General features: G+C 48.0%; 2 protein-coding genes across 5 annotated transcripts in view; one reads left to right on the top strand and one right to left on the bottom strand.

The window, feature by feature from the left end:
• Positions 1-11111: 11111 nt before the first annotated feature.
• HDHD5 (haloacid dehalogenase like hydrolase domain containing 5) overlaps positions 11112-18605 on the bottom strand; it is a 77431-nt gene continuing 69937 nt past the window's right edge. Inside the window, exons 1-8 of one of the 4 annotated variants that reach the window (XM_063929327.1) lie at positions 18237-18354; positions 16316-16519; positions 15740-15852; positions 15458-15551; positions 15271-15304; positions 14058-14232; positions 12558-12746; positions 11112-12192 (exon numbers count right to left, since the gene is read on the bottom strand). In XM_063929327.1, coding sequence (XP_063785397.1) covers positions 11871-12192; positions 12558-12746; positions 14058-14232; positions 15271-15304; positions 15458-15551; positions 15740-15852; positions 16316-16519; positions 18237-18263 — 1158 coding nt within the window. In that variant the 5' untranslated portion in view covers positions 18264-18354 and the 3' untranslated portion in view covers positions 11112-11870. The other 3 variants (XM_063929326.1, XM_063929324.1, XM_063929325.1) reach the window with 3 other exon arrangements.
• LOC134933830 (E3 ubiquitin/ISG15 ligase TRIM25-like) overlaps positions 18336-18605 on the top strand; it is an 84780-nt gene continuing 84510 nt past the window's right edge. Inside the window, exon 1 of the mRNA XM_063929322.1 lies at positions 18336-18521. The gene's annotated coding sequence lies outside the window, so the exon portion shown is untranslated. The remainder of the gene's footprint in view (positions 18522-18605) is intronic.

Genomic DNA, 18605 nt, shown 5'->3' with positions numbered 1-18605 from the left:
TAGCCACAGGCACCACAATAGGTTGATTAATGTGAAACGAAGAAACCACCTTCGGCAGAAATTGTTGACGAGTCCTCAATTCTGCTCTATCCACATGAAAAATCAAATATGGGCTCTTGTGAGACAAAGCCGCCAATTCTGACACTCGTCTGGCAGACGACCAAAACCAAAAGCATGACCACTTTCCAAGTGAGAAACTTTAACTCAACCTTTCGCAAAGGTTCAAACCAGTGAGACATAAGAAACTGTAACACCACTTCACGGTGCCACGGGTGGCACAAATGGAGGATGGATATGCAGCACTCCCTTTACAAAAGTCTGAACCTCAGGAAGGACGGCCAATTATTTTTGAAAGAAAATAGATAAAGCCGAAATCTGCACTTTGATGGAACCCAATTTCAGGCCAGCATCCACGCCTGCCTGCAAAAAATGGAGGAAACGACCCAAGTGAAACTCCTCCGCAGGAGCTGTTTTGGTTTCACACCACGACACATATTTTCTCCAAATATGGTGATAATGTTTTGCCGCGACCTCCTTTCTAGCCTTAAGGAGAGTGGGGATGACTTCTCCGGGAATACCTTTATGAGCTAAGATTTGGCGTTCCACCTCCACGCCGTCAAAATTAGCCGCAGTAAGTCCGGAAACACGCATGGCCCCTGCAGTAACAGGTCCTCTCTTAGAGGAAGCGGCCAAGGATCTTCTATGAGCAATTCCTGAAGATCCGGATACCAGGCCCTCCGTGGTCAATCTGGAAGGACGAGTATTGCCTGAACCCCTGTTCGTCTTATGATCCTAAGCACTTTTGGAATGAGAGGAAGTGGAGGGAACACATATATACCGACTGAAACACCCACGGAGTTACCAGGGCGTCCACTGCACTGGCTTGGGGGTCTCTTGACCTGGAACAATACCTCGGAAGCTTCTTGTTGAGGCGAGACGCCATCATGTCTATTTGAGGGATTCCCCAACACCTTGTTACTTCTGCAAACACCTCTGGATGAAGGGCCCACTCTCCTGGATGGAGATTGTGTCTGCTGAGAAAGTCTGCTTCCCAGTTGTCCACGCCCTGAAGGAAAACTGCTGACAGAGCGCTTACGTGCTGTTCCGCCCAGCGGAGAACTCTTGTGGCCTCCGCCATTGCCGCTCCTGCTCTTTGTTCCGCCCTGGCGATTTACGTACGCCACCGATGTTATGTTGTCCGACTGGATCAGGACAGGTAGACCTTGAAGAAGGTTCTTCGCTTGCAGAAGGCCGTTGTAAATGGCTCTTAACTCCAGAACATTTATGTGGAGACAAGATTCCTGGCTTGACCATTTTCCCTGAAAGCTTCTTCCTTGTGTGACTGCACCCCAGCCTCGGAGACTTGCATCCGTGGTCAGCAGGACCCAATCCTGGATTCCGAATCTGCGTTCCTCTAGAAGGTGAGAACTTTGCAGCCACTACAGGAGAGAACTTCTGGTCCTGGAAGATAGACTTATTTTCCGGTGCATGTGCAGGTGAGACCCGGACCATTTGTTCAGCAGATCCCACTGAAACACCCAGGCATGAAACCTGCCAAACGGAATGGCTTCATAAGCCGCAACCATCTTCCCTAGCACTCAAGTGCATTGATGAATCGACACTCTTGCCGGTTTCAGAATCTCCTTGACCATGGTCTGGATTTCCAGAGCTTTTTCCGCCGGAAGAAACACACTCCTCAGTTCTGTGTCTAGGATCATGCTCAAGAAGGGCAGCCGAGTTGTCGGAATCAACTGAGACTTTGGCAAATTGAGAATCCACCCATGATGTTGCAGAACCATCAGGGAGAGTTCCACGCTTCTTAGCAACTGCTCCTTTGATCTCGCCTTTATCAGGAGATCGTCCAAGTACGGGATAATTGTGACACCCTGCTTGCGTACGAGTACCATCATTTCCGCCATCACCTTGGTGAAGAATCTCGGGGCCGTGGAAAGCCCAAACGGCAACGTCTGAAATTGGTAATGACAATCCTGCACCGCAAATCTTAGGAAGGTTTGATGAGGAGGATATATCGGGACATGTAAGTAGGCAACCTTTATGTCGACTGACGCCATAAAATCCCCCCCTTCTAAGCTGGAAATCACAGCTCGAAGAGATTCCATCTTGAACTTGAAAGTTTTCAAGTATGGATTGAGGGATTTTAGGTTCAGAATCGGTCTGACCGAGCCGTCCGGTTTCGGCACGACAAAGAGGCTCGAATAGAACCCTTCCCCCCCCGTTGGGACGGGGGTTCCGGGACAATGACCCTCTGTTGACACAGCTTTTGTATCGCAGCGTTTACTACTCCTCTTTCTGGAAGAGAAACTGGCAAGGCCGATTTAAAAAAGCGGCGGGGGGGCATCTCCTGAAACTCCAGTTTGTACCCTTGGGACACTATGTCTAAGACCCAAGGATCCAGGGCCGATTGAAATCAGACCTGACTGAAGATTCGGAGACGGCCCCCCACCGGCACGGACTCCAGTAGAGAAGCCCCAGCATCATGCGGTGGACTTGGCAGAGGCGGGGGATGACTTTTGGTCCTGAGCGCCAGACACAGCAGGCGACCTTTTTCCCCTTCCTCTACCCTTTGAAGCGAGGAAGGACGAACCCCTTCCTTTTTTGTATTTATTAGGCCGAAAGGACTGCATCTAAGAATGGGGCGCCTTTTTCTGTTGTGCGGGAACATAAGGAAAAGATGACTTACCCACTGTAGCGGTAGACACCAGGTCAGCAAGGCCGTCACCAAACAAGACACTACCTTTAAAAGGGAGAGCTTCCATAGCTTTCTTGGAGTCGGCATCTGCATTCCATTGATGAATCCACAGCGCCCTCCTGGCCGAGACCGCCATGGCATTGGCCCTTGATCCCAAGAGGCCAATATCCCTCGCCGCATCCTTCAGGTAATCTGCAGCGTCCTTGATGTAACCAAGAGTCAAAAGAATGTTATTCTTATCAAGGGTATCCATATCAGATGCCAAATTATCAGCCCACTTAGCAATAGCACTACTCACCCATACCGACGCCACAGCAGGTCTGAGTAGTGCAACAGTAGTGACATAAATGGCCTTCAACGTCGTCTCCTGCTTGCGATCCGCCGGATCCCTGAGGGCAGCAGTGTCAGGAGACGGAAGCGCCACCTTCTTGGACAGTCGAGACAGAGCCTTGTCCACGTTGGGTGACGACTCCCATTTCTCCCTGTCGTCAGAGGGGAAAGGATATGCCATAAAAATTCTCTTGGGAATCTGCCACCTTTTGTCAGGCGATTCCCAAGCCTTTTCACAAAGAGCGTTCAGTTCAGGAGAGGGGGCGGACTTCACCTCAGGCTTTTTCCCTTTAAATAAACAAACCCTCGTATCTGGAACCGGAGGTTCCTCAGAAATATGTAAAACATCTTTAATAGCCACAATCATGTACTGAATACTCTTAACCACTTTCGGATGTAAACTGGCCTCATTGATGTCGACACTGGAATCAGAGTCTGTGTCGGTATCTGTATCTGGCATCTGGGTAAATGAACGTTTTTGTGACCCTGAGGGGGTCTGTACCTGAGACAAAGCGTCCTCCATGGATTTTCTCCACGTTTGTGTCTGAGAATCAGATTTATCCAGCCTCTTAGACAATAATGCCACGTTTGCATTCAATGTACTCAACATATTCACCCAATCAGCAGTCGGCTGTGCCGACAGAGTCACTCCCAAATCTTTCTCCGTGCCCCCAGTAACTTCCTCCGGGGAGGAACACTGAGCCTCAGACATGTCGACACGCAGTACCGACACACCCACACTCACACCGGCCAAATAGGGGAGAGACCTACAGGGAAGCCTGTAGAGAGAACACAGAGGGAGTATGTCAGCTCGCACCCCAGCGCCCATATACTACTAAAGGAATAATTTATGAAGGTTGCGCTGTAAATTACACATATATAGCACCAAATTGCCTGTGCCCCCCCCCCCCCCCCGTTTTGCTCCCCAGATACTTGTAAGGAGAGTGGAGGTCCGGGCCAGCGTCTCTGCAGCGGTCTGTGAAGAGATAAAATGGCGCTGGTAAGCTGTGCGGCTAAGCCCCGCCCCTTCCCGGCGCGCTGTAGTCCCGCTTAAATTCAAAGGTTTTTATGCTGGCGGGGGTATCGTACACGGTGCCCGGGCACCGAATATGCCTCTCTTGCCAGTGAAAAAGCCCCTCAGTAACTTGCTGCCCAGGGCACTCCCCCCCCCCAGCGCCCTGAAAGTGCCGTTGGTGTGTGGGAGCATGGAGCGCAGCGCGAACGCTGCGCTGTACCTCCGTTACTGAAGTCTTCTGCCTTCTGCATACTCACCCGGCTTCTTTCTTCTGGCTTCTGTGAGGGGGGTGACGGCGCGGCTACGGGAACAAGCAGCTAGGCGCACCAAGTGATCAAACCCTCTCTGGAGCTAATGGTGTCCAGTAGCCTAAGAAGCAGAGCCCTTAAGTAAGAAGAAGTAGGTCTGACTTCTCTCCCCTCACTCCCACGATGCAGGGAGCCTGTAGCCAGCAGGTCTCCCTGAAAATAAAAAAGGCTAACATAGTCATTCCAGAGAAACTCAGTAGAGCTCCCCTAGTGCGTGTCCAGTCACTCCTGGGCACAGAATCTAACTGAGGTCTGGAGGAGGGGCATAGAGGGAGGAGCCAGTTCACACCCAGTCAAAGTCTTTTTAGTGTGCCCATGTCTCCTGCGGATCTAGTCTATACCCCATGGTCCTTTTGGAGTCCCCAGCATCCTCTAGGACGTAAGAGAAAATTTTTAAAATCATACAATGTGATTTCCTGGTTTTTTTTTTTTTTTTCCAGATTCCGTCTCTCACAGTTGAAGTGCACCTATGGTGGAAATTACAGACCTCTCTCATCTTTATAAGTGGGTCAACTTGCACAATCGGTTGCTGTCCAAAAACTTTTTTGCCCCACTGCATGTGTGTGTGCACGCGCCAGGGTATGTGTGTGTATGTGCCAGGGGATGTGTGTGTGCCAGGGTATATGTGTGTGTGTGTGTGCACGCGCCAGGGTATGTGTGTGTATGTGCCAGGGTATATGTGTGTGTGTATGTGCCAGGGGATGTGTGTGCGCCAGGGTATATGTGTGTGTGTGCACGCGCCAGGGTATGTGTGTGTATGTGCCAGGGTATATGTGTGTGTGTATGTGCCAGGGGATGTGTGTGTGCCAGGGTATATGTGTGTGTGTGTGTGTGTGCACGCGCCAGGGTATGTGTGTGTATGTGCCAGGGTATATGTGTGTGTGTATGTGCCAGGGGATGTGTGTGTGCCAGGGTATATGTGTGTGTGTGTGTGTGCACGCGCCAGGGGATGTGTGTGTATGTGCCAGGGTATATGTGTGTGTGTATGTGCCAGGGGATGTGTGTGCGCCAGGGTATATGTGTGTGTGTGTGTACGCGCGCGCGCCAGGGTATGTGCGAGGGTATGTGTGTGTACATGTATTTGTGAATAGTGTGGATGGTAACACTTGGCGGTCCCTTTTTGGTGGAATGTATGTATTTGTGTATGTTCCAGGGTATACACGTGTGTGTATGTGCCAGTATAGTGTGTGTGTGTGTGTATGCCAGGGTATACGCGTGTGTGCCAGTGTATACATTTGTGTGTGTATGTGCCAGGGTATAAGTGTTAGCCATACAGGAAGTGCTTGTTATACAGGAAGTGCTTCTGCATCCATTCAGCATGATTGCAGAGAGTAAAGACACACTTCTGCAGCTCTGCAGGGTCACATGGTGATTTGCACACAGGCCACTTTACATGGTCTCAGATCTTTGGCTGTAAAGACATGAGGTTTCCGATGAATAGATCCGCTGGTTTTCGATGACGCCATTATGGACGCATGGCTCAAGTTCAAGAAGTAATATTGCATATACTGCTGTGTGAGCTCTTAGACAAGTCAGAAACAGGCATACAGTATACCGTGCTCCCCCGAGCTGGGACTGTTGATCACAATGATACATTTGTCTATACAGAGGGAGAAGATCAGGAGGATCCAGAGACACTAATACATTTTTTTGATGAGCTACGCTTGCCAGTGAAGAATGTTATAATGGTCAGACATGCTTTTACCAGTGCTCCACTAAGGCCCCCACGCATTAGAACGACTCGCAAATGATGCAATGTCGCTAAGGATTTCCCTTGAACTCCCTGGCGGCTCCACGGCAGTCCTGAACAAACTATATAATGCATACACACTGTGCAATTAACAAAAGATATCGTCAGTGGCAGGGCCCTGCTTCAGCCAATTTTTTGGGGGGTAAGCGGATATAGATTTTGACGCCCCTTGGTGGAATAAACCCTCATATATTTACATAACTGTCATTTACGTGGTGTGTAAAATATCAGGAGTACAAGTAATAATGTAACAATGACCCTTATATTGTAAGCTCTCACGAGCAGGGCCCTCCTCCCTCATGTGATTATCCTTTTCTTACTTTAATAATCCTCAACTGCCCAAATCCAGCAGTCTTCTGCCACCTGGAACTTCTCTGTCATTTACTGGTGTGGTTATGCTTAGTTACCCTGTACTTGTCCTAAATTGTCATCAACTGTAAGTCACTGTTTTCCTGTTTTGATTATGTGCATATGTACTCTGTAATTGGGCGCTGCAGAACCCTTGTGGCGCCATATAAATAAAGGATAATAATAATAATAATAATAATGACACAAGGGAATCTGTAGATCTAGGAGAAAATGATAAAACACATATGATTCACATGAAAAAAACACAGCCCCTTATACACGTTACATCACAGTAGAGCCCCTTATACACGTTACACCACAGTAGTGCCCCTTATATACGTTACACCACAGTAGAGCCCCTTATACACATTACACCACAGTAAAGCCACTTATACACGTTACACTACAGTAGTGCCACTTATACACGTTACAACACAGTAGAGCCCCTTATATACGTTAGACCACAGTAGAGCGCCTTATAAATGTTACACCACAGTAGAGCCACTTATACACATTACACCACAGTAGAGCTCCTTATACACATTGCACCACAGTAGAGCCACTTATAAATGTTACACCACAGTAGAGCCATTTATACATGTTACACCACAGTAGAGCCACTTTTACACGTTACACCACAGTAGAGCCACTTTTACACGTTACACCACAGTAGAGCCACTTTTACACGTTACACCACAGTAGAGCCACTTATAAATGTTACACCACAGTAGAGCCACTTATTCACATTACACCACAGCACAGCCAATTATGCATGTTACACTAAATTAGAGCAGCTTATACAAATGCCATGGTAGAGCCCCTTATACACTTAAGAGCACAGTATAGCCCCTTATTCACATTACACCACAGTAGAGTCCCTTATACATGTTACATCACAGTAGAGCCCTTTATACACATTACACCACAGTAGAGCCCTTTATACACATTACACCATAGTAGAGCCACTTATACACATTACACTACAGTATAGCGTTACATGTTACACTAAAGTAGAGACACTTATGCACATTATACCATGGTAGAGCCCCTTATGCATGTTACACCACAGTAGAACCGCTATGAAAGTAACTGAGATGAGCACAAGAGAGAGAGAATAAGAGAAAGAGAGAGGACAAAAGAAAGCGAGAGAAGTGAGGACAAGAAAGAGAGACAGGTGAGGGCAAGAGAGAGGTGAGGATGAGAATCAGGACGAGAGGTGAGGGTGAGAGAGAGAGGTGGGGCGAGAGAGAGGTGGGGCGAGAGAGAGGTGAGAGATACTCTTAAGGCCCCCACACATTAGAACGACATGCAAACGATGCAATGTTGTTAATGATTTCCCTTGAACTCCCCCCGGCAGCCCTTTAAAGACCCCCACACATTACACAATATTAGGCACGATGTGCACGATTTCGCTGCATTGGATCGATATATTGCTAGTAATAGTGCAAATCGTGTAGCTTTCACTAACGATCCGATACGTAGTCCCACGGGTCATTAGTTGTAACTTCAGATCTTACCTACTGCAGGGAAGATCTGGTCAGCTCGTTAAAGGCAGTATACTCCTGGATGTGGTCACTGACCAGGGCCAGCCAGCCAATAACGCAAGCTATGCAGCCGCGTATGGCGCCGACCTCTTAAGGGCACCATCTCGCACAGCCGCTGCGCAAAGTGAGACTTCACTGTCCGTCTCACCCGCGACTTCTGCTGCCCGCCAGCGCTTCCTGTCACGACCAGCGCCACTTAGTCCTCCTGTAGCGGCGGAAATGTCCAGTCTTTTGCACTTGCGCCTGAGGAAGCTGGATCAAACAAACCAGCGAAACGCGTTGATTTTTGCCTGTTCCGATATCCACTACCACCGCTGGTATCCATTGGTCACTCCTGTGCAAAAGACTGGACGTTTCCACAGCAGCATCCACCTACCTGGGCTTTCCTTTTTATCTGCCAAGGACAAAAAAACTTTCCAGTTGTTTACAAGGTGGATGATATCTGCATTTGGATCACTGGTAAAAACCTCATGATTGCAAAGTATCGGATTTATGCCAAATACCGATTATTGATGGTCACAGCCAGTGACATTAGTCCTATATGAGTGTCTCCTAGCCAGTATTGTGGAACCATAACTAGCGATATCCTATACAGGCTTACTTGGGGCATATTTGATTCAATGTGTTTATTTTAATATGTGTCAGTAATAAATGTGTTTATTATTAACAAGCCTTTCGGATTTTTAAATATATTTATTTTTTTAATTATTCTGATCAGCCAGCGCTGGTAATTTTCCTTTATTTGTCTAGTATCTATTTAGGGGAATTTACCACCCCCTTACCAGCTTCTATTGATAGCGCACCCTTATTTTCTCTTTAAAATTCTCCACAAAGCCCTGAATACTGCAGAACCCCAGGTTGCAGCTCAGAATATCCCATCGTTTAAGACCATTGTCCCCTGGGTAGACCATCCGTTCCAGACCCGTCATGTTCGTATGGACTGTGCAGGAATCTTCCAACAGCTATGTGTTCCAATCTGATGGTGTTTTGTATGAGGCACCAACTCCTGAGGGGGCTTAAGTCAGCACCTCCGCCTTACCTGGCACCCACTAAGGGTGTCAGAATACCCGTCATGATGGATAATGAGTCCACTGTAAAAGCAGGACAGTCCCTTGCCGAATAGTGAGCCTATTCAGAGGCCGGACACACACTAGCCCCTTTTTCCACGCCTAATCCAATATTCCATGACTATGAGGTAAATTTACTAAGGTGGAAGTTTTTTAGAACTAGTGATGTTGCCCATAGCAACCAATCAGATTCTACTTAACATTTAGCAAGCTGCTTCTAGAAGATAATAGAATCTGATTGGTTGCTATAGGCAACATCACCAGTTCTAAAAAAACTCCCACCTTAGTAAATTTACCCCTGTTTTGTTTGTTCTCTCGGCCTAATTCAGGCCTGATCGCCACAGCAAACTTACCTAATGGGCAAAACCATGTGCACTGCAGGTGGGGCAGAGGTAACATGTGCAGAGAGTTAGATTTGGGCGGGGTGTGATCAAACTGAAATCTAAATTGCAGTGTAAAAATAAAGCAACCAGTGTTTACCCTGCACAGAAACAATATAACCCACCCGAATCTAACTCTCTCTGCACGTTACATCTGCCCCACCTGCAGTGCACATGGTTTTGCCCATTAGAGAATGATTTCACTTTTGTGATGAGGTCTGAATTAGGCCCTTTGTTTGTTCTTTGTTGTACGCTGTCCCAGCATCCAACGCCTGTTACACTGCTTAACACCCACACACCTGTTTATTGTTCTTTATGTTAAAAAAGAGGGATGTAGATGCATACTTTATGTGGATCATTGCATCCAGTCTGTCAGACAGGAAGTATCAGTCGTACAGGAAATACCTCTGCAGCCATTATTCAGCATGACTGCAGTAAGTGAAGAAACACTTCTGCAGCTCTCCAGAATCCAGTGGGAATTTTCACACAAAACTCCTGTTCATTGGGCCAGCCAGACCTATTCCTGATTGGCTGGCTCAGTGCATTCTACACACTCACCCATGTTGGTCACCATACATCCACCCACTAGGATTGTGGCAGTGTACTTGTTTGAATTTATGACCATGTTTTTTTCTCTATATAGAGAACATGTTGCTGAGTGATCATCACTCCCATAGACTGATGCATAAAAGCTCTTGAAGGGCTTTTTATGAGCAATAAACGAAACGGTCACATCACGTCACTCTGGGGGACCCTGCGGCTCTCATACCTTTTACAGGACCCCCACCCCCTCTATTAACCTGTTTGCCCGCTATGTGGTTTTCTGAACTACTTTGCAGCTGGTTCTGCAATTCTTGTGCCTATATTTAAGACTGGGGTTTAATATATAGTAATATGTGAATTGTACATGTCACATAAATGTCATTTTTAATCTTATAAAGAGGTAAAATAATATTTTGGGCCCCGTAATGTAGAATTTCCTGCAAATAATAATTTGTGCCGCCATAACGAGCGTTAGTTAGTAAGTGATTAATGCACCTGTTTCACTATGTCAAATCCTGCGCCCCTGTCTTCCAGGAGATGATAATGAGGTCACGTTTCACAAACATCAACCTGGAATAATTAATGAAGTTCGAAATGCTGCAATGATTGCAATTAGCTGTTTCAATGCGAAGGGTAAACAAAACAGAAAAGGTCATACAAAATGGCGGCTGTCGCGCTCTGTACAGGGGGCTTCTCATTTAATAACTTAAGCCAGTGGGTCATCTATATACTTTGTATGATACACTGTGTATAATACATTGTCCGGATATACATGGCTAATCTTCATCTCTTATATTATACCTGCCAGCTTTAATATAAACTGTGCGCCGTGGCGCAACAGGCACCAGCGTGAGTTCCGATGCATTCTCCGCACTTACTCAAACAGGCCCAGTGTCCAACACTCCTCACAAACACAGATGTCGGCGTTCCATAAGCAGTCGGAACTCACTATATTGCCGGGGAAGCTGCTTTCATTGTTCTGCAGACTGTTTATCTGATAGGGGGTGGTGGGACTTGTCAGAGCCGCAGTGCGTTCAGCATTTCATGACGCGTATGCTGAAGTGATTAATCTCACGGTTTGTAATCTTACAACAATTTTCAGCCGCCAAAACGTAATTAAAAAAAATAATCCAAATTATTTTTTATTATTAACATATAATAATAAAAGCTGTTTTATTTCCCCCCCCAAAAACAAGAAAATAAAACCGTTTCCCGCACACTTGTGGAAATGAATGAAAACGAGTACCCAGTAGAAAGGTTTTGCTTGTGACAGCAGCCAATCAGATTCCAGCTGTCATTTTAAGGATTAGAAAATATAAACATACTTCTAATTGGATGCACCAGTTTTCACGCGTAGATTATATTTATGCCAGTAAAGTGCGCTCAGGGCAGACAGCCCCTCACCTGCGCTGCTGGGGTGTTATTGGTGTCACATTAATTGTCACTTAGTGCCCAGTAAATCCTATACCATGTGAATTGGGGCCATGAGTGCGCCTATTCCTGTGCGAGAATTAAGATTAACAATTACGTTTCAATAAAAAGGCGCCCTTGCGACAAAATAGTGGCATTGAGCTACCACACTTTGTGCGTTTTATAAACGACCCCTAATGCTTCCTGGTTAATGGGCGGGCCTCATTCTCATGAATATAGCTTCCGCACTCGAACAGCAAGGAACTCAAACACTTTATAAAGCCACATTCCACACTCTAAAATAATAAATACTGTATAAGACTTCGTCCAACTGTAAAAAACATTGTAAATTCAGATTCTTTTTTTTTTACATGGCTATATTCCTGAGAGATGTTATGATAATTAATTCCCTCCCTCGATTTGCGTTACGTGGAAGCGTCCATGCTCTGCAATGCACCGCGACACTCATTTCCCGACACCGGGAGTTGTGACATCATCGGCCATCCCGCCCTCCTTCTTCAGCACCAGGTCCACCGCTTCCCCCACGTCCCGGACCACATGGGACGCCTCCACCAGACTGGTGTCAAGTTTGAAGTCTCGGTGCCCGTGAAAGACGGTCTGCGTTACGCTCTCGTGTGGGTCAGTGGGCACCTCGCCCTGACTGCCGTACACACCTGTGCACACCAGGATGGATTCACAGCTCTGCGGCCGAGGAGAATCCCCCCGTCGGCTCTGTAGATAGCGATTGTACAGATTGGCGCCGTAGACGTCGGCCATGGGATTATCCCTAAAGTAGAAAATTGAGAGAGAGTCAAGACTGAGCCGTCACGGATAATTATGTATCAAATAATGAATAAAGTTTCCCAAATCCTTATGCCAGGCAAAGAGCTGGATTATACTAGGCACATCGAGGAACCAATCGGACTAATGACTCCGACTGGCATGAGTGGACACATGATGCCACCTGCGTGGAAGACCTTACCTCTGAGATACTCATTCACCCAGGTGTCTGTGTTATCCAGCAATGGCAGAAAGCGCGCAGGAAATATAATATTTCTACACAGCCCTCGACTATCTCCTGATTAATGCTCCATTTTCATTCTGACTCATTTCATTTTTCCCCGTGAATCCACAGCAGAGCGACAGACTCACCCAATGGCATAGAGCGTCCGGACGGGGCATTTCCAGCCTCGTTCCCTCGCCTGGCGCAGTAATAGCTGCTCAGCAAAGCTGTAGGTTACCGTGCTGGGCTTCCCAATCAGGGCCTCGTACCGCAACTCCTGCCCGGTCAGTTTATGGTACAAAGTTTCCAAGCAAACCAGAAATGTGCCGTGACCGAACCTAGTTAGAAAAAAAATTACTAGTTGTGGAGTAGCAGAATATAAAAAAATGCAGATGGGAGGAGTTGGAAAGGCTGGTGGGAGGAGTTGGGCAGGCTGGTGGGAGGAGTTGGGCAGGCTGACAGGTGGACTGATGGGAGGAGGAAGAGGCTGAGGGGAGGAGTCAGGAGGACTGATGGGAGGAGGAACAGGTTTCTAGGAGGAGTCGGGTGGACTGATGGGAGGAGGAACAGGCTGAAAGGAGGAGTCGGGTGGACTGATGGGAGGAGGAACAGGCTGATGGGAGGAGTCGGGTGAAGTGATGGGAGGAGGAACAGGCTTATGGGAGGAGTCGGGTGGACTGATGGGAGGAGGAACAGGCTTATGGGAGGAGTCAGGTAGACTGATGGGGCAGGTGGGAGGAGTTGGGCAGGTTGACAGGCAGACTGATGGGAGGAGGAACAGGCTGATGGGAGGAGTTGGGCGGGCTGATGAGAGGAGTTGGGCGGGCTGACGAGAGCAGTTGGGCGGGCTGACGAGAGCAGTTGGGCGGGCTGACGAGAGCAGTTGGGCGGGCTGACGAGAGGAGTTGGGCGGGCTGACGAGAGGAGTTGGGCGGGCTGATGGGAGGAGGAACAGGCTGATGGGAGGAATCTGGCGGACTGATGGGAGTCGTCGGGTGGACTGATGGGAGGAGTTGGACGGGTTGACAGGCGGACTGATGGGAGGAGGAACAGGCTGATGGCAGGAATCGGGTGGGCTGATGGGAGGAGTCGGGCAAGCAGATGGGAGGAGTCGGGCGGGCTGAGGGCGTACAATGTAGGCGCACAGACGTTGCGGAGCAGTGAAAGAGGGTTTATGTATAAAACAGTGAAAGGAGTTTAGAAGTGGACCAGTAAGAAGATGCCATCAATCAGTTTCGAGGTATCATTTATCAAGAACATTCCATAAAATGATAGGTAGTAGCTGATTGGTTGATATGGGCACCTTCTCCACTCTTTTCATTGCTTGATAAATCAAACCCAAGGTTCCTAAATGATGAATTGGCTGGAAATGCAGCAACATGCAGCGTGTCTCCTTGTGTAGATATCTGTACAGCTGAAGACATTAAGCCCTGGCCATTGTAACTGTGGTACAGAATCTGCCAGATAAAGGAGTACTCTCCATACATTCCTGCTAAACAGTGCCCCTAGTGGGGAAATGATACAATAACGTTTCAATCTCGGATACAGAAGTGTTCTCATTTTACTTGCAAAAGTTCATCTGAAAAATAGATTTAGAAAAATAGATGTCGTTTTCTTTTACCATATAACACCTCTTTCATGTTACTGACCTGGGCATCTTCGCTTCAGCCATCCAGAGGAGATCCATATTACAGGCTAAAATTGGGATTTGTGGTCTTGGTACCCGAGCCTGCCACTCTACTGGCCGTCCTGCACTCAGCAATACATCAAGAATCAGCTGCAGACTAGTCTCCCAACGCACTGGCTCCCCCAACAGGACGATGGCTACAATACAAGCACAGGGGTTATTACAGCTCTTGCTCAATACAAATGCTGGATTTACAATGTTATTATATTACTGTATCATCTCCACTCTGTGCTGCTGGGGACCCTGCTACTCCCATATGTCCTACTCTCAGTCTGTGGCTTCCTGCTGCCTCCATTCTCCTCCTCACATCATGTCACTGCCCCTGTCACATGCAGCCCTGTCCTCACTGACACATCCCTCATCTCCTGATATACTCTGTGCTGCTGGGGACCCTGCTCCTCCCACTATATAACTCTCAGTCTGTGGCTCCCTGCTGCCTCCATTCCCCTCCTCACATCATGTCACTGTCCCTGTCACATGCAGCCCTGTCCTCACTGACACATCACTCATCTCCTGATATACTCTGTGCTGCTGGGGACTCTGTTCCTCCCACTATATAACTCTCAGTCTGTGGCTTCCTGCTGCCTCCATTCCCCTCCTCACATCATGTCACTGCCCCTGTCACATGCAGCCCTGTCCTCACTGACACATCACTCATCTCCTGATATACTCTGTGCTGCTGGGGACTCTGTTCCTCCCACTATATAACTCAGTCTGTGGCTTCCTGCTGCCTCCATTCCCCTCCTCACATCATGTCACTGCCCCTGTCACATGCAGCCCTGTCCTCACTGACACATCACTCATCTCCTGATATACTCTGTGCTGCTGGGGACCCTGCTGCTCCCACTATATAACTCTCAGTCTGTGGCTTTCTGCTGCCTCCATTCTTCTCCTCACATCATGTCACTGCCCCTGTCAGATGCAGCCCTGTCCTCACTGACACATCACTCATCTCCTGATATACTCTGTGCTGCTGGGGACACTGCTCCTCCCACTATATAACGTTCTGGCTCTGATTGATTGAGTTCTGTGATACTGGTGAGTTTCTCCCTAGTTCCTGTCTAATGAACAGTACATAGACAGTGTTAGAACAGACATGATCTCTGCAGAAGACAAACGTCAGGAACCGCGTCGCCGACACAATGAAGACCGGATACAAGTTCTACGGTTCTCACCTTCTATGGCAGGAAAGTCCAAGCTGGTGGAAACCTGGGAAAGACAGAACATATAGGAATGACCGTTGTGTTGAGGATATACCAGCCGTATCCTAACCAGTTAGTAACACTGTCACCCATGATATGGGGAATAAACCCTCCATAGGACACGGAGGTCACAATGATGGCTGCTGTCTCTGACACATACCGGATTACTAGGCCTCCGACTCTCATCCACCGTGTCTAGCAAAGGATACGCCTTTCTCAGATCGTCAATCGTAACCACGTTCTTGAACCCCAGGCTGCAGAGCGCCAAGGGAGTTGGTAAAGGGAAACAACACAAAGGTGATTCTCCCCAAACCCCCACGCCAGGTTACAGTGCACTGACAAACAGACTGTGATGACACGGAGGCCCGGCACACTATCACAAGCGAACGTAACCCAGGTGAGGAAGTGGCCGGAATTCCCCCAGCAATACATAAAAGGATACTCCGAGGAAATCTCTTCCACAAGACCCTGACCAGTCACCAGGACGCACTTGCTGTGAAACTGGTGGAATATGCGCAGGGGGCTGTGAGACAGGATGACCTGGTCGTCGGAGACCTGCCGAGATACGGAGCTCGGTGTAAAACACAACAATATGCGGATAAAAGCTTTGGGAACTATGGCCCCCATTTATCAAGCCTTGGAGAGTGATAAATAGCACGGTGATAAAGTACCAGCCAATCAGCTACTAAATATCATGTCACATGCTGTGTTTGAAAAATGACAGTTAGGAGCTGATTGGTTGGCACTTTCTCACCGTGCTATTTATCACTCTTCAAGGTTTGATAAATCTGGGCCTGTGTATGTAAGAACCTCAGCGGACGTTATAATTCCTAAGAGGAAACCTTAAAGCTATGGGGTAAATTTACAGAAGTGCGGTTTTACAAAAGGGCAGCGTTTACCCATAGTTACCAAAGAGATTTGGAGAAACTGATAAACAGAATTTGATCAGTCGCTAAGGGCAACACCTCCACTTTTGTAAACCTGAACTTAATAAATATTCCCCTATGAGACAACTCACCTGGAACCCGAGCAGTTTACTTAATTCGGCCGCTCTCTCCTGGCGCAGACAATTCCCGGCGTTGGTTACAAACACGACGGGCACTGCCAGCTGCCCACTTCTGTCCAGCAGCTTCCCAAAAGCTTCAGCCGCCCCGGGAATGGGATTCCTGCCCCTTACCAAAACGCCATCTATGTCGAACAATAGTCCAAAGTTCGGAGGTGACTGAAAGACATGAAATTTCTCCTTTAACCCCCCTGCCAAAGCCATGTTCCATATGGCTGCCCCACAATATGCCAGGGTCTCTACAGCAAAAGTCCTACAGTATCTCTATCAGTGGTGCTCCTGAATTGTATTTTCTAATCGATATGAGCAACTTACATTTTGTTCTGGTGCAGGGCACAATCAGATGTATCAAGTCACCTGTACCTGGCACCTATCTGCCTATCGGCTTGTTTGCCCCCTATTACTTTATTACTTACACAGCTTTTGTCCCTCATTCCACCTGTATCCCAGTGTGCGTTTGTTACATACTGTAGGGTCTTGGATACAATGTGTGCTTATGGATATTTACCTGCGGAAGGAACGCAGAAAATCTCCTGCACGCTGGCAGCAGCCCAGGTGGGGAAAAGCCTTGTACGCACCCAGATAACCTCTTCCTCGCCAGCCTGGAGAATATCCGCTGCCACACAGCCATGACAGTTGTCGTAACCTAGGAGTAATGCTGCGTACAGGTAGCCTGGCACTGCCCTAAGCCAGACTGTCTTATACTCTAAGATCCTGGTACTATCCAAAACTAAACTGTACAACACGGTATATAACGTATGGCGCCGCTCAGTACCACGCTGCACACTACCCTGTAAATTAGCAAGTAGATCCTTTGTGCCACTTGTCTGCCTGTTAGTACCCAGTCTTGTGTGATTACTGCGTTTGTCCCCAGTTGTAAATCGCTACGGAGATAAATGTTAATAATAATAATAACCTACAGGAATCATGAATTATCCCACATCCTGGCAATATATAACTCTTCTCTGTGTAATACCCTACCCTAAGCTTGGCACTGCCCAACACAATTCTATAGAAAATCCAAGACTGGTATTACACAATGTAATACCAGATCGCCCTCTATATAAAGCCTGGCATTATCCAATACCATGAATATCCCCTATATAAAAGCTAGAAGTGCCAAGTACCCTGCATACTACGCTTGCAGGAAGTCTGGCACTGCCCAATACCTTGTGTACTATGCTGGACAGAGAACATGGCACTGCCCAATAACCTGTGTACTATACTGGGCAGATAGCCTGGCACTGACTCATACCCTATGTACTATGCTGGACAGAGAACCTGGCACTGCCCAATAACCTGTGTACTATACTGGGCAGATAGCCTGGCACTGACTCATACCCTATGTACTATGCTGGACAGAAAGCCTGGCACTGCACAATACCCTGTGCACTATGCTGGACAGAAAACCTGGCACTGCCCCATACCCTGTGCATTATGCTGGACAGAAAGCCTGGCACTGCACAATACCCTATGCTGACAGAAAACCTGGCACTGCACAATACCCTGTGCACTATGCTGGACAGAAAGCCTGGCACTGCCCCATACCCTCTGTACTATGCTGGGTAGAAAACCTGGCACTGCTCTATCACTACCCCCTCTCTGCTAGACTGGCACTGCCAGGCACTGGCTCTAGCAGTACCAGAGCACAGACTCTCCACCTGTCACCTGCCCCGGCCGCCTCTCACAGCCAGGAACTCGGCGCGCTGCAGAGGTAATTCCCAGTCACTGCCCGCCACGTGAACTACATTTCCCGGCATGCACCTGTAACTGATCCAACGCGAACGAAGCGCACGGCATGCTGGGACGTGTAGTCCAAGGCTTAATCTCCGACTCTGTCCTCCTCAGAGCTCAATAGAAATTCGTATTCACATACAGCGGTGTAGAAACCTCCCATTAGCATTCGCAGTAGCTGGAAACGGGGCTGTAATGAGGCCGGCCCCGATATCTCTCCTCATACTCCGAGAGATTCCGCCTCTCACGGCGGCCATTGCTCTGAAGACCACCATTCCCATTGACATGCATTGAAAGGGCTCCAGCAAGATGGCGCCAGCGGAAGAGACAGGAACGTGCAGGTCAGATTGGTCTCTGGAAAGAATCCGCGAAAGTTGAGTTCGACGTGACTGAGTTCGGCGGCGGATCTGCTGCTGCTGCTGTTCGGGTCAGTGCTTTGTTATGGTGTCCTATGTGTGATACATGGAGTTATACAGTGACTGCCAGGCTGCTGCTGTGTTATGTCTTATGG

This window comes from Pseudophryne corroboree, chromosome 6 (assembly GCF_028390025.1).
Source record: "Pseudophryne corroboree isolate aPseCor3 chromosome 6, aPseCor3.hap2, whole genome shotgun sequence".
Classification (NCBI taxonomy): Eukaryota; Metazoa; Chordata; class Amphibia; order Anura; family Myobatrachidae; genus Pseudophryne; species Pseudophryne corroboree.
Note: the sequence above shows the minus strand (reverse complement) of the source record. Positions and strands in the feature narration are given on the sequence as shown.